The sequence below is a fragment of the Haematobia irritans genome, chromosome 3, assembly GCF_050003625.1.
Source record: "Haematobia irritans isolate KBUSLIRL chromosome 3, ASM5000362v1, whole genome shotgun sequence".
NCBI lineage: Eukaryota > Metazoa > Arthropoda > Insecta > Diptera > Muscidae > Haematobia > Haematobia irritans.
In genome coordinates, this window is record NC_134399.1 from 26325265 (window position 1) to 26349353 (window position 24089).

The 24089-nt window shown below is 40.0% G+C and overlaps 2 protein-coding genes across 2 annotated transcripts; both read right to left on the reverse strand.

The window, feature by feature from the left end:
• Positions 1-851: 851 nt before the first annotated feature.
• On the reverse strand, positions 852-2078 carry LOC142229591 (uncharacterized). The gene has a single exon (XM_075300160.1). It carries the CDS (start codon positions 1875-1877, stop codon positions 960-962), a length of 918 nt encoding a protein of 305 aa, XP_075156275.1. The 5' UTR covers positions 1878-2078; the 3' UTR covers positions 852-959.
• Positions 2079-19455: 17377 nt separating this feature from the next.
• Positions 19456-20888, reverse strand: LOC142230130 (uncharacterized). Its single transcript, XM_075300761.1, has one exon. The coding sequence runs from the start codon at positions 20220-20222 to the stop codon at positions 19563-19565; it is 660 nt and encodes a 219-aa protein (XP_075156876.1). The 5' UTR covers positions 20223-20888; the 3' UTR covers positions 19456-19562.
• Positions 20889-24089: the final 3201 nt, after the last annotated feature.

Consider the following 24089-nt stretch of genomic DNA (forward strand, 5'->3'; position numbering starts at 1 on the left):
TAGATCATTTCGTTCGGAAGTTAGCGTGATTTCAACAGACGGACGGATATGCTTATGGGGTCTTAGAGAAATATTTCGATGTTTTACAAACGGAATGACAAAGTTAATATACCCCCATCATATGGTGGAGGGTATAAAAAATGTAAGATTTCACTTGTTTTCTGCGATTGTTTTTAAACAGTTGGTGCCAGTGTTACACAGTTTTTGGACATGTCCGGGATAAATGAGTATTCTGTTTTCTTTTAGTCTGTCACGGCTTAGGGTATTCAGTACTAAAGGAAAACAAGCCTATAATAACGTATACAATTGTGAAAGGTACTTAATAAAAAGATTGTCGAAATTAAAAATGGAATAAAGTGATATTTTCCAAACATACTGCCTAGATCTAGGATAAGATGCTGGTGCCTGACCATCATTATGTTAGGTATCAGATGCTGGTACATCACCGTCATTAGGTTGGGTATTATTATTGAGTGTTGCCCTATTCCATGTTTGACTCCAATGACCTCCTTTTTATAGCCGAGTCCGAATGGCGTTACGGTGAAACCACTTTGAGAACTTTTGAAACTCTGAGAACTTAAACCAACTTTCTTGGTGTTCGGTCAAAACTGGGACTGAACCCTGAACCTTTTGTATGCATGTTGGATGTTAAATATCGTATACAACTGTTGATGAAACGAAGTGGTGAGGATTCTTAGAAGGGCCGTGAGATTCAAAACATGTTGGGAGGGTAAATAGATAAAAAACAAACCTGCAAACATTTTCTATCGAAAACATATGTACCCTCGAATTTCTTTGAAATGCCCTCCCAAAACTGTAGCCATACAAATGTCGAAATAAAATGCATATAATTTAATATATGAAGTAAAATATTCCAATTTAAATATTATTAAAAAATTAAATAAAATTATCAACAAATTAACAATGAGTATATATTATATTTTTTCTCCAAATACTTATTAATTTGGGAAAATACTTGAGGATAATGGTCGGCTGGATCGCCCATTGTTCGATGAGCTACCAAATATATTCGATGATAATGGACGGCTAAATTTATTCGATTGCTGCTGTATAGGAAGACGTCTTGGTCGGAAGGCAATGGGACGGTCTACACGTGGCAACGTTAGTTGGGTTTGTGGAAATAGCTGTTGGGCGGCAAAGGGCTTTGGCCGAAAATTAATGACGCGTTCCGGGCGGGGAACGGTGAGATGAGATACTGGCCTTAAAGGGGCATTAATGATGGCGTTCGATTGTGGTCTGAACGAGCCCTGATTTGGCCGGAATTGTACAGCTTTATTGGGTCGAGGTAATGTAAATTGTAATGGAGCATTCACAATAGCAGCAGATTGTGGTCGAAAACTTGTTGGTTTATTGGGACGTGGTAAACTAAATTGGGCCGTTGTCTCCAATGGAGCATTTAAAGTTACAATAGTACTTTGTGATTCGCTGGACGATGGAGACCCATATGTTAAATCAGGAGGACCATAAGTCGATTCGGGTGGTCCATAAGTTATAGCCGGTGGGCCATATGTTTCCGCTGGTGGAGGACCATATGTTTCAGCTGGTGTTCCATAAGTTGGTGCCGGTGGTTCTGGTGGTCCATATGTTATTTCCGGAGGACCATAAATATCTTCGGGTGGTCCATATACTAGCTCAGGTTCTGGAGGTAAATATTCAATTTGAGGCTGCTCATTGGGTAAATCAAATGGAGGTTCTGGTTTAAGTCCTGCCGCAGGATATGGAGCTAATTGCTGTTTAACAGGTCTTGGTCTAGATACAATTTTGCTATTACTTGCTCCAGGAAAACGCACTCCAGGCTCGGCCAATGCTATCGCCACTGTTAACACAGCTATCAATACGCAATACACTTGACGCATTGTTACAGTCCTATTACTTTTCGACAATTAATTGTAATTTTCAGTTCCAGCAAATGTTTAGATATTCCGTTCGATTGCAATGTTTAATGTAAACTGTTCGATTTATTCGTTTGGAGCGCATTAAATACAAAACATGAAATTATGTATTCAACGCACTTCCAAAATGACAATCTAACCTTCATTGTCCATTGTGCGTTAGTCACACCAATAATTGGTCAAATGTGTTCATTTTCATGTGATATTGGATATTGTTTTGATATTAAATTTATAAGAATTTCCCAAGAGTTGGTGGTGACGCTTTGCTTACGCATTACGACAGTAACAATAGTTTGCCAGTATAATGTGGTATATGGGTGTTTTTTCCCCGGAAATGGTAAGATTATCTTTGAGCGGAATCACGGGAAATTTGAGAAAAAATTCCCACTTCCCCGGAAATGGAAATAGGTATGTATGTATGAATGCATTAGCCGTTTGTTAGGTTAGGTTATGTCAGGTATAAGGGCAGTCCTTTATTTCAGACTCATTTGGACTATTCAGTCTATTGTGATACCGCAGTGATGGGCTTTTCTATTATGCCCGATTCAATGTATAGCTCAATGACAGTGGTTCTTCTTTAATAGACGTGTTCAAATGGTGTTTCTTTTTACAGTGAAACCGCTTAGGGAAGCCTTGAGATATACAGAAATGTCAAGGAGCTAGGTTAGGTTGTAGAGGATCAATTTTCATCAATTTTCTGTTGAATTGATGTCCACTTAGACCAATATAGGTCCACTGTGAGTCCTCGATGTGATCTTTCCATCTTCCCCTTTGGAATAGTCCCAGAACTTCCACCTGCTCGTTCTCTTTAAAATAAATCTTAGACTAACCAACCAGAGGCCCTGATGAATGTAAGTATGTTCCTTAATCTGCACTCCCGCAGATCAGTGAGAGCCTGAAAGAAAACGGGGCCCAGTAGCTTGTTTCTTCTAAATGATAATGCTAAACACTGGCACAGGAAGTGGTACGAGTCCTCCGTAACATCCGGGTCCAGGCACCATCTATAGATAGCATCATCTTTAAGGCTTACCATGTGTTTCCCAAGTGTGTTATGTCCTGTTATGATGCCATTCAATGGCCGCAATTCATCGACATTAAAATTTCGCAGTTCCTACGTTTCTTTTCGTCCCATATCAACTTGGTTTGCTCGCAATCATCCGAAGAGACCCAGCGTCTTCGCCATAGTAAATCATATTTTACCTCTATCCTTTAATGATAAGAAGATAGCGGAGGAAATACGTCCGTTAGGACATTATTCGTTCCACGAACGCCCTCCGTAACCAGCACATTCACTCCCTCATTTCCTATTATCTCACAGTGCCCAGGTACCCAGCACAGAGTTATATTATGCTGTTCAGTGAGAACCTTCAGTTCTCGATGAAGAAGCTGAGTCGCTTCTGAATAACGGTCTCATCAACAGCGATTCAGCAGCCTTTGTGATCGCAGAAATCTCAGCCTGCAAAATACTGCAATCACTATACAGCGTGTAAGACTCCCTTATTCCTAGTTCACTGCAATAGATTCCGCTGTCCGTTCCTTCCTCCATCTTTGATCCGTCCGTATACATGTTCAGGGTTCCGAATGGTATCCTCCTGCCTTCCCACAGGTTACTTAAAATTCGAAGTATTTTCCGGTACTTTGTTGTTCAGTTACATAGCAGGGTTGCCATCAAACTAAAATTTTTCTTGCCACATAATGCTGTTGAATGGCTTTTCTATTATGTGTAACTTATTTTTTTCTCCATTTTTATAGGAGTCAATGTACCGTTTCTATACAGAAATAAAGTGAGACTTTCGAGTCAGTGTTACCTCAAAAGAAGTTCCTGTAAAGTGAAAATTATGCTTAAACATGTTAGGATGTATATATATTAAAAGTAATGACTCGGGAAGAATATCAAAAATTTTTTGCTGCTATTACAATAAAAATTCTAACATGTTGGCTGATAAGTCCGCGGTCTAACAAAGAAAACACATTTTTTTGTCAAAATTCGTTTTTATTATTCAACATAGTTCCCTTCAAGAGCGATACAACGATTATAACAACCTTCGACTTTTTTGATACCATTTTGGTAGTACTCCTTTGCTTTTGCCTCAAAATAGGCCTCAGTTTTGGCGATCACCTCTTCATTACAGCCAAATTTTTCCCTGCGAGCATCCTTTTGAGGTCTGAGAACAAGAAAAAGTCGCTGGGGGCCAGATCTGGAGAATACGGCGGGTGGGGAAGCAATTCGAAGCCCAATTCATGAATTTTAGCCATCGTTCTCAATGACTTGTGGCACGGTGCGTTGTCTTGGTGGAACAACACTTTTTTCTTCTACCTATGGGGCCATTTTGCCGCGATTTCGACCTTCAAACGCTCCAATAACGCCATATAATAGTCACTGTTGGTGGTTTCTCCCTTCTCTAGCTAATCGATAAAAATTATTCCAAGCGCATCCCAAAAAACAGAGGCCATTACTTTGCCAGCGGACTTTTTAATCTTTCCACACTTCGGAGACGGTTCACCGGTCGCTGTCCACTCAGCCGACTGTCGATTGGACTCAGGAGTGTAGTGATGGAGCCATGTTTCATCCATTGTCACATATCGACGGAAAAACTCGGGTGTATTACGAGTTAACAGCTGCAAACACCGCTCAGAATCATCAACACGTTGTTGTTTTTGGTCAAATGTGAGCTCGCCCGTGAGGGCACCCATTTTGCACAGAGCTTCCGAATTTCCAAATATTGATGAATGATATGACCAACACGTCCCTTTGATATCTTTAAGGCCTCTGCTATCTCGATCAACTTCATTTTACGGTCATTCAAAATCATTTTGTGGATTTTTTTGATGTTTCCGTCGTTAACTACCTCTTTCGGGCGTCCACTGCGTTCACCGTCCTCCGTGCTCATTTCACCATGCTTGAATTTTGCATACCAATCAATTATTGTTGATTTCTCTGGGACAGAGTCCGGAAACTCATTAGCAAGCCAAGTTTTTGCTTCCACCGTATTTTTTCCCTTCAGAAAACAGTATTTTATCAACACACGAAATTCCTTTTTTTCCATTTTTTTTCACAATAACAAAAGTGTCTTCACAAAAGACGCTCTATCTCACAAACTAACAAACTTACAGACGTCAAATTTTGACACGAATCATTTGAAGGTTGGTACTATATAAAAATAATATGCATTTAATACTAGCGACGCCATCTATGTGTCAGACCGGGGACTTATCAGCCAACCTGTTACTTCAATGTTGTCCACTCGTGATGGCCATTTGTGCCAAAAATAATCTATCACAATTTGAAGAAAATTGTATTAAAAATCTACCAAATTAAGAAATATTATTTTGAAGTTTTTGACAAAATTTTTGTTGTTGGTATGAAAATGTTTTATTATTTTACTTTAGATGTTTATTTCAGTATTTACTATATTATATATAATCATCTCTCCTATTAGCGATAATTTTTGAGCGTAAATGTCAAAATGTGTCGAAAATTTAAATGTTTTAACAACTTTAATTTGCATTTACAAGAGAAAGTTACTACACTGAAAAAAATATTGACCTAATATGGAAGATTATGCAACTTAAATTTTAGGACTCGAAATTTACGCAATGCTAAGGACAAAATTCTTTAAAATAATGACATTTTAATTAAAAGAAAGTTTTTAATCCTTGCTTCAAAAAATTTTTTCATTAAATTTAGGACTCATATCTTGAAATTTTGCGTCCCTCTGTTGAAGTTGTAGATCTTTGAAGTAAGGCAAATGTTCCTTAAAATAAAGAAAAACATTTATAATTTAAAGAAATGGTCTTTAACTCAACTGACGTACTGAATATAGGCTAGGACTTATTTTAAGGATTTGCATCTTTGGTTTAAAGTTTTTTTTAGCATTAAGAAAACAGTTTTTACTTTGAAGTACTTGGCATAATTTGGATTTTGAAACTGGAATTTGTTTGTACATGAATATCTTTATTAATATATCGCAAACAGAGAATAAACAAGTAAGAAAAGTTTAAAGTCGGGCGGGGCCGACTATATTATACCCTGCACCACTTTGTAGATCCAAATTTTCGATACCATATCACATCCGTCAAATATGTTGAGGGCTATATATAAATGTTTGTCCCAAATACATACATTTAAATATCACTCGATCTGGACAGAATTTGATCGACTTCTACAAAATCTATAGACTCAAAACTTAAGTCGGCTAATGCACTAGGGTGGAACACAATGTTAGTAAAAAAATATGGGAAACATTTAAATCTGAAGCAATTTTAAGGAAACTTCGCAAAAGTTTATTTATGATTTATCGCTCGATATATATGTATTAGAAGTTTAGGAAAATTAGAGTCATTTTTACAACTTTTCGACTAAGCAGTGGCGATTTTACAAGGAAAATGTTGGTATTTTGACCATTTTTGTCGAAATCAGAAAAACATATATATGGGAGCTAAATCTAAATCTGAACCGATGTCAACCAAATTTGGCACGCATAGCTACAATGCTAATTCTATGCTAATTCTAATGCGAAAATTTGACAAGTCGGACCTTTTCCAAGGTAACGGCATCAAAAGGAGGTAATCCCTCACGAAAGAGATTCAAAGTACGCAGAAATGCTTTGTTTATCCTAAAGAAATTAGGATCAGTCGACCCAAGCACGTTGTCGGCTAAACAAAGCGATTCCTTAAAATGGGCTCAAGGAATTCTTGAGGCTGGCAAAAGGGAACGATAGCCGGATGAGCTGCCATCCTCCAAAAGGGATCAACGATCGTTTGCCTCAGTTGCTAAAGACAGCCTTGTGATGGCTATCATAAATAAAGAAGCATTGGACGGTATGGTTCCAAAGCAAAAATGGGGGGAAATTGAGAATGCTTTGTCTGGCGTCTACTCACAGGTGCTGGAAAAGTTTCCCGGCCCAGATCCTCGACACCAAGAGGCTGGTTGGTATCAAGGACGATTTAAGCTAGTCGCATTTGAGGACCAGAGGTCTATAGAATGTTTTAAAGCTGCTCTGATACTAATTGGTGAAGTTTGGGAAGGAGCTGCTCTAGAGTTAGTCGAGAAGAAAGACATACCGGCTAGACCAAGAGCACATGCGTGGATACCTGCAAACCCTCCTGACCCTGAATCTATTTTAAATAGACTGAAACAATGCAATCCAGATCTTCCAACAGCTGATTGGAAGGTTGGCCGCTTGGATGAAGTGGATGGGCCAAGACGGCATGCAGTGTTTATATTGAACACTCAGTCTTTGCCACATCTAGCAAAGTCCCAGGGCCGTGTATGTTATGGCTTTCATTATATCCAAATGAAGGTGTATAAAAACGATCAGCTAAAGGATTCAGAAATGGACAAGCCTCTGTCTGAATCAGAAGTAAGCGGATCCTCTTGCGAAGTCGAGGGGGATACCAAGACATTTGAAGACATGGATAGATACCGTATGCGTGGGGAGGCTTCTACTGCCTCAGAACTCACCAAAGTTGAACCTATGGTTATTGCGAGAGTCACCGATATCTCTGAAGAGGACATTCTTGATGACTCGATTGAAGCGGCTGATGTGACGGTTGTTGAAAATCTCGATGGTCCTACGGATCCTCCAGATAAATCTTCATCATTGTAAGGCTGCATGTGCTGCCTTAAAAGTTCTCCTGATGAAAGGGGACATAGATATAGTTCTTATTCAAGAACCATATGTTTATAAAAACAAAATATGTGAATTAAGTACTCCGGGGTTCAAACTATTGCAGTATACTGGTAATGATGTGAATCGAGCCTGTATAATTGCTAAAAACGAGCTCAACTTGTTTCTGCTTCCTTCAATGTGCAATACAGACACTGTCGTTGCAAGTTTAGAAATAGCCAAATGCAAATATTGGGTATCTTCGGTCTACATGGGACATGACAGGGAGATGCCTCCATATGCCGTTAAGACCTTAGTGGAGGAGTCACTGAAAACAAAGGCGAAACTCATTATGGGATGCGATGCGAATGCACATCATAGTATATGGGGAAGTAGTGATACTAATGCAAGGGGAGAGTCGCTAATAGAGTTTATTTTGCGTACTAATCTGGTAGTTTGCAACAAGGGAGATGTCCCAACCTTTGTCACTAAAAACAGGCAAGAGGTTTTGGACATCACCTTGGCCTCGCAAGAACTGAATGAAATGATATCTGAGTGGCAGGTTTTAAGTGAACACAGCTTCTCAGATCATCGCTACATCAGTTTCAAATTTGATGTTCATATCACCAAGATCATATTTCCGCCAAATGTTAGGAAAGCTGACTGGAATAGGTATAGGGAATCGTTCAATATGATGATACCGGAAATAACAGAGACAAATATGAGAAATGTGCAAGATATCGAACACGCAGTGGAGCGGATTACTAAGGCCTTCAACATCTCACTGAAAGCTGCATGCCCTAGAGGAAAGCCAAGGGGGAAACATCGACCACCATGGTGGTCTACGGAATTAAGTAATATGAGGAAATCCTGCAAGAAGCTCTTTAACAAGGCAAAGTCCACCAGAGCCCCTGAGGACTGGGACGCTTACAAGAAGAATCTGAGAGGATACAAGCGAGAACTGAGAAAGGCTCAGCATAACTCTTGGAATGCTTACTGCAGCAGTATTGAGAATACGTCCGAGGCTTCCAGACTACGGAAGGTTCTAGCATCCACCAACTCCGCTCCAGGTTTCATTAAAACATCGGAGGGCAATTGGACAACGTCCAGTGAGGAGACGCTGGAGGTACTATTGGACACACATTTTCCTGGAAATCAGACGGTTGAACCATGTACTGGCGGTGCCACAGTTGCTCAGCGGTCATTTCCTGTCGAGGAAATTGTATCGGAAACTAGAATAAGATGGGCGCTAAATAGCTTTGGACCATTCAAATCCCCTGGACCTGATGGAATTACTCCGGCGGAGTTACAAGCTGTAACTGACAAAATTATCCCCTGGTTGTCGGTGATATATAAAGGATGTATCAACTTATCATATATCCCAGGAAAGTGGAGGGAAACAAAAGTCGTTTTCATACCTAAAGCGGGAAAAGCCTCTCACTCGAGGGCGAAGGATTTCCGACCAATCAGCTTATCCTCATTCCTACTTAAGACTCTGGAGAGGATGATAGATATTTATCTTAGAACAAGCATCGATTCAAGTTTGTTCACGAAACGACAGCATGCATACTCGAAGGGCAGGTCTACTGAGACCGCACTACATGAACTAGTCAGCTTTATTGAAAGCTCACTATCTGTCAAAGAATACACAATAGTGGCGTTTCTAGACATCGAAGGGGCGTTCAATAATGTCCATCCGAGCTCGATATTAAATGGACTGACAACTCTGAATGTTGATCCATGTATACTCAGGCTGTTAGACGAACTGCTAATGAAGAGACGTATTTCAGCCACACTAGGACAAGCAAACATACAAAAGTATGTGAACAGAGGCACTCCCCAAGGAGGAGTTCTATCACCTCTTCTTTGGAATGTTGCTATAAATAGCCTTCTCGTTACTCTAGAAAAAGAAAGGATAAAAGTGGTGGCATACGCAGATGATGTAGCTCTGGCAGTAAGGGGAAAATTCCCATCCACAATCAGAGATATTATTCAGAGGGCCCTCCGGATGACTGAACAATGGGCGAAAGACAATGGTCTTGGGGTAAATCCTGCAAAGACAGAATTAGTCATGTACTGCAAAGATCGCAAAACTCCCACGGTTAGGCCTATTTCCTTAGGGGGTATTGAAATTCCCTTTGGTGATTGTGCAAAATACCTTGGCGTTATTTTGGACAGGAAGCTGAACTTTAAGCTTAATATTGAAGAAAGGGCGAGGAAGGCAACTGTAGCTTTGTACTCGTGCAAAAAGGCAATAGGAAAAAAGTGGGGACTAAAACCAAAAATTGTGCATTGGCTATACACGGCAGTGGTTAGACCTATAATGCTATATGGTGTTGTAGTCTGGTGGCCGGCACTTCAGAAACCGACTGGTTTAGATAAAGTTCAGCGTATGGCGTGTTTGTGTATTTCAGGCGCATTCAGCAAGACAGGAACAAATTCCCTTAATGTCATGATGCATCTATTGCCTTTAGACATTTTGGCCAAACAGTCAGCTGCAACAACGGCTGTGCGGTTGCGCGAACTATCGGTGTGGTCGGAAAATGGTTACGGTCACAGTTCTGTCCTCAAAATAATGTCAGATGTGCCTAACGTAGTGGATTACACTTTGGCGAGTCCACTTTTCGACAAAAAGTTTGAGACTCTAATCCCCAACAGTGAGGCGTGGTGCACACAGACCCCGGGGAATAAAGAATATATAGATTTCTACACTGATGGCTCCAAATTGGATGGACAAGTGGGTTTCGGAGTATATTCTAGTGATCTGGAACTTCAAATAGCGAAAAGATTACCTAATCACTGTAGTGTTTTTCAGGCTGAAATATTAGCAATAAGAGAGGTGGCGAATTGGCTGAGAAGTAATGTTCCAAAAATTGTGGGCATTAATATATACTCAGACAGTCAACCTGCAATAAAATCCTTGGACTCTGTGTTCCTCAACTCGAAAACGGCCATCGATTGCCGCAAATCTCTCAATGAGATGGCTGAGCAGTACAATATTCACCTAATATGGGTGCCTGGCCATAGGAACATACCGGGGAACTGCGAAGCGGATGAGTTGGCAAGGCTAGGGACTACCTTACAATCCCACGGCGGCGGGTTCTACGCACCGGATTGACCCGATGGATACCAGCCATCGGCCAGCGGCTGCCACCTCAGTGTACGTGTTGTCTCGTCCATTTTTTCGTGTTGGAGAAGGTGCATCCCGGGGAGCCTTCTCCGCCTGCTTTTGGTCCGAGCCGGGATAGAGGAAAACCCCGGACCATGGTACTGTGCCGTCTGCCGAAATCGAATTCACCATCGCTCGGTTTCGGTGAGGTGTAACCGGTGCATGGAATGGGTGCACTTCCGGAATTGCTCCGGCCTAACATCGCTGCGGGAGTATAGTCAAACTGACTTCGTGGCAGGATGCTGTGCCAATGACAGCAGCAGTGGGTCATCTGATTATGTGACCCCACCGACTTCTCCCGCACAACAATATTCTCCGCCGCAGCATCTTACACCGAATATTGTTGTACCAGTTCCGGAGAGTGCATCATTTTTGCAATTTAATTGCAACGGGCTCCGTGGTAAGATTAGTGAGATCGTAGACTTTATGAATCGGAAAAGGATAAGGGTCGCGGCGATCCAGGAAACAAAGCTGAATCCCACCTGCAGCCTACGACATTGTGATGGGTACAATGTCCTACGGAAGGATCGCACAAGAAATGGAGGTGGTGGCCTGGCTTTCATATTACACCGTTCCGTGCAGTATAGACCTATCACGCTTGTGCTAGACACTAATGACCCGTACATGGAATGTATGGGGGTAGCAGTTAAGTGTGGGGCTGCCGAGATAGAGCTATACAATGTGTACATACCGCCGGTTGGTAGCTGTGCTCCTGGTTATAGCCCAAACATTGAGTGGTTGTTGAGCGGGCATAACCGATTGGTTCTAGGAGATTTTAATGCCCACCATGAACTTTGGCATTCTCTCCTGGGTAATGACCAGAGGGGCATAGCTTTGGCAGAGCAGATAGACGACTCCACATTTTGCACGGTGAACGAAGAGGCCCCCACGAGAATTATGGGTGACTGCAGCAGTTCGCCAGACTTATCGTTAGCATCGCCTGGTCTGATAAATGACGTCTCCTGGCAACCCGTCATTTCATTGGGTTCGGACCACCTCCCCATAATTCTCACCATCAACCGACCCTCCGATTTCATAACCTCTGAACGCCGGACGTTTATTAACCAAAAGAAAGCCAACTGGGAAGGCTTCAGAGAATACACCGATCGCCGCTTCCGTGAGCTCCCGTCCCCCTTACATGTTCATGTTGCCCAGAGGGAGTTCCGGGACATCATCAACGCAGCAGCCGCTCGCTTCATACCCGCTGGTCGAATTGCCCAGGTGAGGCCCAACTTCCCAGCCGAAGCGGCGGGACTCGCAGACGAGCGTGATGAACGCCGTCGTGCTAACCCTGCTGATCCTAGAATCAGAGAACTAAATCTAGAGATTAGTAAGATAGTCGACGAGCACAAGCGGAACACTTGGTTAGAGCACCTGAAGCAATGTAACTTAGGAACAGGAACTGGTAAATTGTGGTCAACAGTTAGAGCCCTCTCGAACCCCTCCACAAGGGATGATGGGATTTCAGTCACATTTGGCGACGTGACTGTGACTGATCCGAAGAGGTGCGCCAAATACTTCAACCGACAGTTTGTCGAGCATCCCGAGAGTGATAGAGCGGAAAGGAGAGCCACCCGTCGTGTACGTGGTCTCCGAGCCGATGACACACCACAATTTACTGCAGCCGAAGTTACCAATGTCATCAACAGCGCGAAACCATCTAAGGCGCTGGGCCCTGACGGAATTTCAATGCTAATGCTGAAGCATCTGGGAATACTGGGAGTTGAGTACCTGACCAGACTCGTCAATTTGTCTTTGGAATCACACATTATACCCGATGTCTGGAAAATGGGAAGGGTGATTCCACTACTGAAACCGGGCAAAGATTCGAGCAAAGGTGAATCGTACAGACCGATATCCCTTCTGTCGCCAGTAGCCAAGACACTTGAGGCATTACTCCTCCCCAGCCTTGTGGAGAATTTTCCAGCTGCCCACCATCAACATGGATTCCGTAAGGTACATAGTACGACAACAGCCTTACATGCCATTTCGACACATATTAATAAGGGACTTAACCAGCCCAGGCCGTGTCACAGGACGGTCCTCGTGGCGCTTGACCTATCGAAAGCATTCGATACTGTCAACCATGCCACATTATTTGAGGACATCGAGAATACGTCCCTACCGGCAGGAGCGAAGCGTTGGGTGCTGAATTATATGTGTGGACGCCAGTCGTACGTGGAATTCAGGGACAGAAAGTCAAGACCGCGTAGAGTTAAACAGGGAGTTCCCCAAGGTGGGGTGATATCTCCGGCACTGTTTAACCTCTACATGTCCTCGATTCCACCCCCTCCTGACGGCGTCGAGATTGTATCATATGCGGATGACTGTACAATCTTGGCATCTGGGCCCAATGTTGATGACATTTGCGATCGGTTGAACGTCTACATAGCTAATCTTACCAGTTATTTCACTGCGAGAAACTTGAGGATATCCCCCACCAAATCCTCAGCCACACTATTTACTACATGGACGGCAGAAGTGCGCAGGCAGTTGAATATCAGAGTCGATGGAGTAATAATTCCGACCACAAATTACCCCAAGATTCTTGGGGTCACATTCGACAGCCTTTTTAGGTCATCTGCCCATGCCACTGCAATTTGTAATAAGCTCCGTGGTAGAAACAAGGTCCTCAAGTCACTAGCCGGCAGTACTTGGGGTGCGGACAAAGAAACCTTGCTAACTACTTATAAGGCAATTGGCCGGTCAGTGGTAAACTATGCAGCGCCAGTGTGGACACCGCAGACCAGTGATTCGCAGTGGAATAACATACAAACCTGCCAGAACGCTGCTCTTAGAACTGCGACTGGGTGTCTCCGCAGCACACCCCTGGATCACCTTTATGTGGAGACAAAGATCATCCCTGTGCGAAGACACAACTACATGTTGTCAAAGCAGTATCTCCTGGGTTGTTATCGCAGTAATCATCCAAACCACCATCTTATGGATACACAACCACCACCCAGGAACGTAAGGGTTGATATACATAATCTAGAGCGCGAGATCCAGCGCTATAAAAGAGAGCCTCTAGATCAAGCAGCGTACCAGGCAGGTTTGAACAGGATTCATGAGGATACTGTAGCTGAAGCGGTGAGAAGCTACAAGGTTAATCCTGTTCTTGGAGTCCGACCACCGCCCATAGCACCGGAGGAAAGAGACCTCCCACGGCAGACTAGGGTAGTTTTGGCCCAATTAAGATCAGGCAAGTGCAGCCGCCTCAATTCCTACTTATCGGTGATTGATAGCAGCGTAGCTGACGTTTGTCCAATTTGCAACCAAGGGCCACACGACACGCGTCATCTTTTCTCTTGCCCAGCCAAACCAACCCGACTTACCACCAGATCACTCTGGACACACCCCATCTTAGTCGCAGAGTTCCTTGATCTGCCAACAAGCTGATGTACCAAGCGTATAACATGAAATGGATGAGATCACAATAAACTGTTACAACAACAACAACAACTACCTTACATATTCCAGGGGAACTAGAATTTGTTGGTATGCCCCTAGCTACCTGCAAGCTCATGCTGCGTGAGAAGGCTGTTACGATGGCAAATGTTCGATGGGAGAATTGCAAGGGTTGTAACGACACCAAGCAAATATGGCCCCATTTCAACTTAAACCGCACACTAGATATGCTAATGTTGTCGAGACGTCAGGTATCACTCCTGATATCTGCTATAACGGGTCGCTGCCTGATAGGAGATTTTGCAAAAACTATTGGCGCGAAGTATAATGACTATTGTATGAGCTGTCATGATGCGGAGGAAAAAGAATCAATTAAACACCTCTTGTGTGAGTGTCCTGCATTTTGTGTAAAGCGCAAGCAACTTTTAGGAGCATATAGCTTCAGATTACTGGCGGATCTGGAAAACGTTAACTTAAGCAGTCTGCTAATATTTTTGGAACAATCTGGTTGGTTCAACAAAGAAAAATAATCAAGAAGGTTCAGCGGTTAAAACTAGAAGTGCCCATATGTAATAGGTACTTTTAGTTAATGTGGTATCACAATGGACTGAATAGTCTAAGTGAGCCTGAATCTTAATCGGGCTGCCACTTTAACCTAACCTAACCTAACCTAACCTACTCCCTCTGCAAAATTTCAACTAAATCGGAGTTAAAAATTGGCCTCTGTGGTCATATGAGTGTAAATCGGGCGAAAGCTATATATGGGAGATATATCTAAATCTGAACCGATTTCAATCAAATTTGGCACGTATAGCTACAATGCTAATTCTACTCCCTGTGCAAAATTTCAACTAAATCGGAGTTAAAAATTGGCCTCTGTGGTCATATGAGTGTAAATCGGGCGAAAGCTATATATGGGAGCTATATCTCAATCTGAACCGATTTCAACCAAATTTGGCACGAATAGCTACAATGCTAATTATACTGCCTGTGCAAAATTTCAACTAAATCGGAGCAAAAAATTGGCCTCTGTGGTCATTTGAGTGTAAATCGGGCGAAAGCTATATACGGGAGCTATATCTAAATCTGAACCGATTTCAACCAAATTTGACACGCATAGCTACAATGCTAATTCTACTCCCTGTGCAAAATTTCAACTAAATCGGAGCAAAAAATTGGCCTCTGTGGGCAAATGAGTGTAAATCGGGCGAAAGCTATATATGGGAGCTATATCTAAATCTGAACCGATTTGGCTGATATTTTGCAAGCTTTTCGAGAGTCATAAAATATTCGGATGTACGGAATTTGAGGAAGATCGGTTGATATACACGCCAATTATGACCAGATCGGTGAAAAATATATATGGCAGCTATATCTAAATCTGAACCGATTTTTTCCAAAATCAATAGGGATCGTCTTTGAGCCGAAACAGGACCCTATACCAAATTTTGGGACAATCGGACTAAAACTGCGAGCTGTACTTTGCACACAAAAATACATCAACAGACAGACAGACGGACAGACAGACAGACAGACAGACAGACGGACATCGCTAAATCGACTCAGAATTTAATTCTAAGACGATCGGTATACTAAACGATGGGTCTCAGACTTTTCCTTCTTGGCGTTACATACAAATGCACAAACTTATTATACCCTGTACCACAGTAGTGGTGAAGGGTATAAATATGGGAAACATTTAAATCTGAAGCAATTTTAAGGAAACTTCGCAAAACTTTATTTATGATTTATCGCTCGATATATATGTATTAGAAGTTTAGGAAAATTAGAGTCATTTTTACAATTTTTCGACTATGCAGTGGCGATTTTACAAGGAAAATTTTGGTATTTTGACCATTTTTGTCGAAATCAGAACAACATATATATGGGAGCTATATCTAAATCTGAACCGATTTCAACCAAATTTGGCACGCATAGCTACAATGCTAATTCTACTCCCTGTGTAAAATTTCAACTAAATCGGAGTTAAAAATTGGTCTCTGTGGTCATATGAGTGTAAATCGGGCGAAAGCTATATATGGGAGATATATTCAAATCTGAACCAATTTCAACCAAATTTTGCACACGTAACTGCACTACTAATTGTACCCCTAGTGCAAAATTTCAACCAAATTGGGCCAAAACTCTGGCTTTTAGGACCATATTAGTCCTTATCGGGCGACAGATATATATGGGAGCTATATCTAAATCTGAACCGATTTCAATCAAATTTTGCGCATTCGACTATACGATTAAGTGTTATGTTTGTACAAAATTTCAAGCAAATCGGTATAAAACTCTGGCTGCTGGGCCCATATTAGTGCATATCGGGCGAAATATATATATGGGAGCTACATCTAAATCTGAACCGATTTTAACAAAATTTAACACACTTAACGATACTATTAAACGTACCCCTTGTGCAAAATTTGAAGCAAATCACGGCAAAACTCTGGCTTTTGTGGCCATATAAGTTAAATCGGACGAAAGATATATATGGGAGCTATATCTAAATTTGAACCGATTTCAATCAAATTTACCAAGCATTGGTAGAATGTCAATTCTACCCTCTGTGCAAAATTTCACAAAGATCGGTAGTAAACTTTGGCCTCTGTGGTCATATGAGTCTAAATAGGACGAAAGATATATATGGGAGCTATATCTAAATCTGAACCGATTTGGCTGATATTTTGCAAGATTTTCGAGATTCATAAAATATTTGGATGTACGGTATTTCAAGAAAATAAGTCGATAAACACACTATGACCACATCGGGGATAAATATATATGGTAGCTATATCTAAATCTGAACCGATTGTTTCCAAAATCAATAGCGATTGTCTCTGTCCCATGAAACGGCCCTATGCCAAATTTGAGGACGATCGGACTTAAATTGCGAGCTGTACTTTGTGCACAAAATTACATATACAGACGGACGGACAGACAGACAGACGGACATCGCTAAATCGACTCAGAATTTAATTCTAAGCCGATCGGTATACTAAAAGATGGGTCTATGATAGGTACAATGCCAATTCTGCTCCCTGTGCAAAATTTGAATTAAATCGGAGTAAAAGATTGGCCACTGTGGTCATATGAGTGTAAATCGGGCGAACGATATATATGGGAGATATATCTAAATCTAAACCGATTTCAATAAAATTTTGCAGTCTTGACTACACTACTAATTGTACTCCTAGTGCAAAATTTCAACTAAATTGGGGTAAAACTCTGGCTTCTGGGACCATATTAGTCCATATCGGGCGAAAGATATATATGGGAGCTATATCTAAATCTGAACCGATTTCAATAAAATTTGGTACACTTGACTACATTACTAATAGTACTCCTAGTACAAAATTTCAACCAAATTGGGGTAAAACTCTGGCTTCTGGGACCGTATTAGTCCATATTGGGCGAAAGATATATGGGAGCTATATCTAAATCTGAACCGATTTCAATAAAATTTGGCACACTTGACAATAGTACTAATTGTTCTTCCTGTGCAAAATTTTAAGCAAATTAGGTTAAAACTCTGGCTTCTGGGGCCATATAAGTCCATATCGGGCGAAATATATATATGGGAGCTATATCTAAATCTGGACCGATTTATTCCAAAATCAATAGGGTTCTATTCTGAGCTAAAACACATACTTGTGCCAAACTTGAAGTCGATTGGACTAAAACTGCGACCTAGACTTTGATTACAAAATGTGTTCACGGACAGACGGACATGGCTTTATCGACTCAGGAGCCCACCCTGATCATTTTTGCCAAAGACACCATGTGTCTATCTCGTTTCCTTCTGGGCGTTGCAAACATATGCACTAACTTATAATACCCTGTTCCACAGTGTGGCGAAGGGTATAAAAATCGATGAATGAGATCTGTATCCAATTTTAATTTTATCGATCCTAGATTTAAAGCCAGGGAGGTCCCTAAAAAATGTATTTATTTTAATGAAGCCGCATCTTTGGCTCGGAATCTGTACCAAAATCCTTAAAGGAAGGTCAAAATCTTTGGGTCCAAGTAAACTTTTTTTTGAGTGTACATCTGCAAAAATGGAGAACTTATTTTAACATTGGACTTTGATAGACCTAACACGAGTAGAGTAAAAGTAATTTTTTTAAAGATAAAGATGAATTTATAGAAAATTTTGTCAATGTTTTATTTCTATAGAAAATTTTGTCAAAATTTTATTTCTATAGAAAAATTTGTCAAAAATTTATTTCTAGGGAAAATTTTGTCAACATTTTATTTCTAAAGAAAATTTTGTCAAAATTTTATTTCTATAGAAAATTTTGTCAACATTTAATTTCTATAGAAAATGTCAAAATTTTTGTTCCATAGAAAATTTTGTCAAAATTTTATTTCTATACAAAAGTTTGTCAAAATTTTATTTCTATAGAAAATGTCAAAATTTTTGTTCCATAGAAAATTTTGTAAAAATTTTTGTTCCATAGAAAATTTTGGCAAAATTTTATTCCTATAGAATTTTTTTTTACAATTTTATTTCTATAGAAAATTTTGTCAAAATTTTATTTCTATAGAAAATGTCAAAATTTTTGTTCCATAGAAAATTTTGTCAAAATTTTATTTTGTAAAGAAAATTTTGTCAAAATTTTATTTCTATAAAAATTTTATCACAATTTTATTTCTACGAATATAGAAATGTTTGTCAAAATTTTATTTCCATAGAAAATTTTATCAAAATTTTATTTCTATAGAAAATTTTGTTAAATTTCTATTTATTATAGAAAATTTGGCAAAATATTATTTCTTTAGAAAATTTTGTCAAAATTTTATTTCTATAGAAAATTTTGTCAAAATTTTATTTCTATAGAAATTTTTTTTACAATTTTATTTCTATAGAAAATTTTGTCAAAATTTTATTCCTATAGAAATTTTTTTTACAATTTTATTTCTATAGAAAATTTTGTCAAAATTTAATTTCTATAGAAAAAGTCAAAATTTTTGTTCCATAGAAAACTTTGTCAAAATTTTATTTCTATAGAAAATTTTGTCAAAATTTTATTTCTATAGAAAATTTTGTCAAAATTTTATTTCCATAGAAAATTTTGTCAACATTTTATTTCCATAGAAAATTTTGTCAAAATTTTATTTATATAGAAAATGTTGTCAAATTTCTATTTTTATAGAAAATTTGGCAAAATATTATTTCTTTAGAAAGTTTTGTTAAAATTTTATTTCTTTAGAAAATTTTGTCTAAATTTTATTTGTATAGAAAAATTGTATTTCTATAGAAAAGTTTTATTTCTATACCTAGTGTTATCGAATCGATGGCTAATTTCAAAACTCTTCATTTTCTTGCCACTATACATTTGTAAAAAATACATTTATAGTTCATTGGTGTTTATATTTGGATAGACATTTAAAACTAAGATTTGGCACAATCAACAATAATATAAAATACGTAAATAAAACTCGTCAAAATTCTTCTACTTAGAAAAATTGGCGCTTAGTAGCTAATCTCAAGCGTGCTGGAACAGAAGTTGGAGATTGTCGTCTTTGTGGAAAGCGTTGATAAACTAGACGTGCTGGTTTTTCCTCAACATTGGGATTATCAAAGGAGGTGGAAATTGCTATGACAGTGCCATCTTCATTTAGCAATACTTCTTCTTCAGCTTCATCAACATCTTCAGCCTCTTCTTCTTCATCAACCTCAACAGAGGGTTGCACTTGGGACACTTCTTCCCCAGGAAATTCTGTGGCATTCAATTCGGTTTCCGGAGGCCCATATACAGCATCGGGTTGGGATTCCTGTTCGGTTTGTGTGGGTGGACCATAAACCGTTTCGGGTTCTTGCTCTTCTTGTTCTGGAGGGCCGTACACAGCATCTGGTTGCTCAGTTGGAGGAATTATGACATCTGGTTCAGTCTCAGGAGGACCATAGACAGTATCAGGTTGTTGAGTTTCTGTAGGCAAATCAAATGGCACTTCTGGAGTAACACCAGCTGGAGGATAGCCAGTAGGAGCAGGAGTCGGCGCCAATTGTTGACGAGCTGATATCCTTCTTTTTAGAATCGATTTTTGATGAACAGGATTCGCTGCATTAGAACAAATGACAGCTAATAGAACAAGGACTGAGAACTTTATAAACATTTTCCGTTGATTAAAGTTTCAAAAGAACTTCGAGAATAGCTTGATAGGAACGTTCTACGTTCTAGCAGCAATAGTAGTATGTATTGAGGAAATACCATGAGTTTACTCTTATATACCAAATGTCGGAAGTAAATTTCGTCCAGGTATTCGAATTAATTTTATGACAAATCTTATGAGGAATTTTAATTTAGGTTCACACTTACATATTGATTTATCCAAAGATATCATAGGCTTATGGCACAAATATTATTTATGATGACAATCATGGGAAACATAATTGTCAAAATTCTTGAACTCATTGCTGAACAAGAAAAAAAAAAACAATCACAGCAGTTGTCATTTTAAGTTCTATAGGCTTTGTTTTTTTTTTTTTTGGTGCCCAGAGAGTTTGTCCAATGTCCATCTTTCGTCAATGTTTTCATTTCATACTCAACTCTCTCGCACGTGAATAGTTTCTTTGCCGACACAATTCTTCATTCTTAGCGACAACCGAAAATATATTAAGCACCCCATATAATTTGATCTTAATATTCAATGCATGTTTCTTGGAATTTAAAAGTGTAATAATAGTTGGTTTGGTTCAACCTACTCTGGACAACCTTGTGGTGCAGAGTTTATGGTTTGTAAGTTCAATAATACTCGCCATATTTGTCGATATTCGATTACGTACAAGTTCAATCGTTAATTAAAGAAATATGAATGAATGGACACGTTTACAAGCGATACATAGAAAATTAATTTTTTCTGTTAATACAATAATGAGACCGGTAAATTATTGAGAAAAAATAAAGAGTATTTTGCATATTAAGAGATTAACTCTTGGACACATAAACTCTTAAGTTGGGGAGTATCTCCGTAGAGATGGTCGAAATAATTCGTTAATTTGCTACGGTATTCTGGTATCAAACTTGAGCTTGAACGAAGCGGGGGTTTTTTGTTTGAGGCAGAGAATGAAGCCGTCGAGTCTCACAGCCGCCTCCAATTAAGTCGGCTCATCTCGACAAAAATGTAACCGCCAATCAATCAATAACAGGTTGGCTGATAAGTCCCCGGTCTAACAAAGAAAAACACATTTTTGTCAAAATTCGTTTTTATTATTCACCATAGTTCCCTTCAAGAGCGATACAACGATTATAACGACCTTCCAATTTTTTGATACCATTTTGGTAGTACTCCTTCGGTTTTGCCTCAAAATAGACCTCAGTTTCGGCGATCACCTCTTCATTGCAGCCAAATTTTTCCCCAGCGAGTATCCTTTTGAGGTCTGAGAACAAGAAAAAGTCGCTGGGGCCAGATCTGGAGAATACGGTGGGTGGGCAAAGCGAAGCCCAATTCATGAATTTTTGCCATCGTTCTCAACGACTTGTGGCACGGTGCGTTGTCTTGGTGGAACAACACTTTTTCTTCTTCATATGGGGCCGTTTTGCCGCGATTTCGACCTTCAAACGCTCCAATAACGCCATATAATAGTCACTCTTGATGGTTTTTCCCTTCTCAAGATAATCGATAAAAATTATTCCATGCGCATCCCAAAAAACAGAGGCCATTACTTTGCCAGCGATAAAAATTATTCCATGCGCATCCCAAAAAACAGAGGCCATTACTTTGCCAGCGGACTTTTGAGTCTTTCGATGCTTCGGAAACGGTTCACCGGTCGCTATCCACTCAGCCGACTGTCGATTGGACTCAGGAGTGTAGTGATGGAGCCATGTTTTATCCATTGTCACATATCGACGGAAAATCTCGGGTATATTACGAGTTAACAGTTGCAAACACCGCTCAGAATCATCAACACGTTGTTTTTGGTCAAATGTGAGCACGCGCGGCACCCATTTCGCACAGAGCTTCCGCATATTCAAATATTGATGAATGATAAGACCAACACGTTCCTTTGATATCTTTAAGGCCTCTGCTATCTCGATCAACTTCATTTTATGGTCATTCAAAATCATTTTGTGGATTTTTTTGATGTTTTCGTCGGTAACCACCTCTTTCGGGCGTTCACAGTCCTCCGTGCTCATTTCACCACGCTTGAATTTTGCATACCAATCAATTATTGTTGATTTCCCTGGGCCAGAGTCCGGAAACTCATTATCAAACCAAGTTTTTGCTTCCACCGTATTTTTCCCGTTCAGAAAACAGTATTTTATCAAAACACGAAATTCCTTTTTTTCCATTTTTTCACAATAACAAAAGTTGCTTCACAAAAGACGCTCTATCCCACAAACTAATTGACTTACAGACGTCAAATTTTGACACGAATCATTTGAAGGTTGGTACTATATAAAAACAAGTATATACGGCCGTAAGTTCGGACAGGCCGAATCTTATGTACCCTCCACCATGGATTGCGTAGAAACTTCTACGAAAGACTGTCATCCACAAATTTCAACTCACATAGTTGTTAAATATCATATACTACCACCACGTACCAAATTTCAACCAGATCGGATGAATTTTGCTTCTCCAAAAGGCACCGGAGGTCAAATCTGGGGATCGGTTTATATGGGAGTTATATATTATTATGGACTGATAGGAATCAATTCCTGCATGGTTGTTGGATACCCGATACTAACATCACGTACCAAATTTCAACCGAATGGGAAGAATTTTGCTCTTCCAAGGTGCTCCGGAGGTCAAATCTGGGGATTGGTTTATATGGGGCCTTTATATAATTATGGACCGATAGCGACCAATTTTTGCATGGGTGTTTGAGGTCATATATTAACATCACGTACCAAATTTCAACTGAATCAGATGAATTTTGGTCTTCCAAGAGGCTCCGGAGGTCAAATCTGGTGATCGGTTTATATGGGGGCTATATATAATTATGGACCGATGTGAACCAATTTTTGCATGGTTGTTAGAGACCATATACTTACACCATGTACCAAATTTCAGCCGGATCGGATGAAATTTGCTTCTCTTAGAGCAATCGCAAGCCAAATTTGGGGGTCCGTTTATATGGGGGCTATACGTAAAAGTGGACCGATATGGACCATTTACAATACCATCCGACCTACATCGATAAGAACTACTTGTGCCAAGTTTCAAGTCGATAGCTTGTTTCGTTCGGAAGTTAGCGTGATTTCAACAGACGGACGGACGGACGGACGGACATGCTCAGATCGACTCAGAATTTCACCACGACCCAGAATATATATACTTTATGGGGTCTTAGAGCAATATTTCGATGTGTTACAAACGGAATGACAAAGTTAATATACCCTCCATCCTATGGTGGAGGGTATAATAATATGCATTTAATACTAGCTACGCCATCTATGTGTCAGACCGGGGACTTATCAGCCAACCTGTTATACATTCCTTAAAAGCTAAAAACTTATTTTAATTTAGTAAAAATTGTGCATAGCAGATATAAATAAAATGCAAATGTGATTTTAAAATTAGTCGTACGGTTTATCTCATAGGAATTCGCACAGAGTATACATCAGAGAATGATTTCAGTCGCCACCGACCATTATTTACCAGTTGTTGTTGTTGTAACAGTTTCTAATGTAGTTTCATCTATTTTGATCCATGCTTGGTAGTTCAATTAGTAGCCAGATCGAGGAACTCTGCGACAAGGATGAGGTGTGTCCAGAGTGACCTGGAGGTGAGACGGATAGACTTAACTGGGCAAGCGAAAAAGGTGACGAGTGTCATGTAGCCCTTGATTACAGATGGGACACACGTCAGCTATGCTGCTACCAAGCACTGATAAGTAGGAATTGAGGCGGCTGCACTTGCCTGATCTTAGTTGGGCCGTGGGAGGTCTCTCTCCTCCGGTGCTGTGAGCAGTGGTCGATCTTCGAGAACAGGATTAACCTTGTAGTGCTCACATGACATGAATCATGTTCCTACCAG

What these genes read in the sequence shown, in the direction of transcription:
- LOC142229591 (XM_075300160.1), bottom strand. Translation starts at nt 1,877, where the DNA reads ATGCGTCAAGTGTATTGCGTATTGATAGCTGTGTTAACAGTGGCGATA.
- LOC142230130 (XM_075300761.1), bottom strand. Translation starts at nt 20,222, where the DNA reads ATGTTTATAAAGTTCTCAGTCCTTGTTCTATTAGCTGTCATTTGTTCT.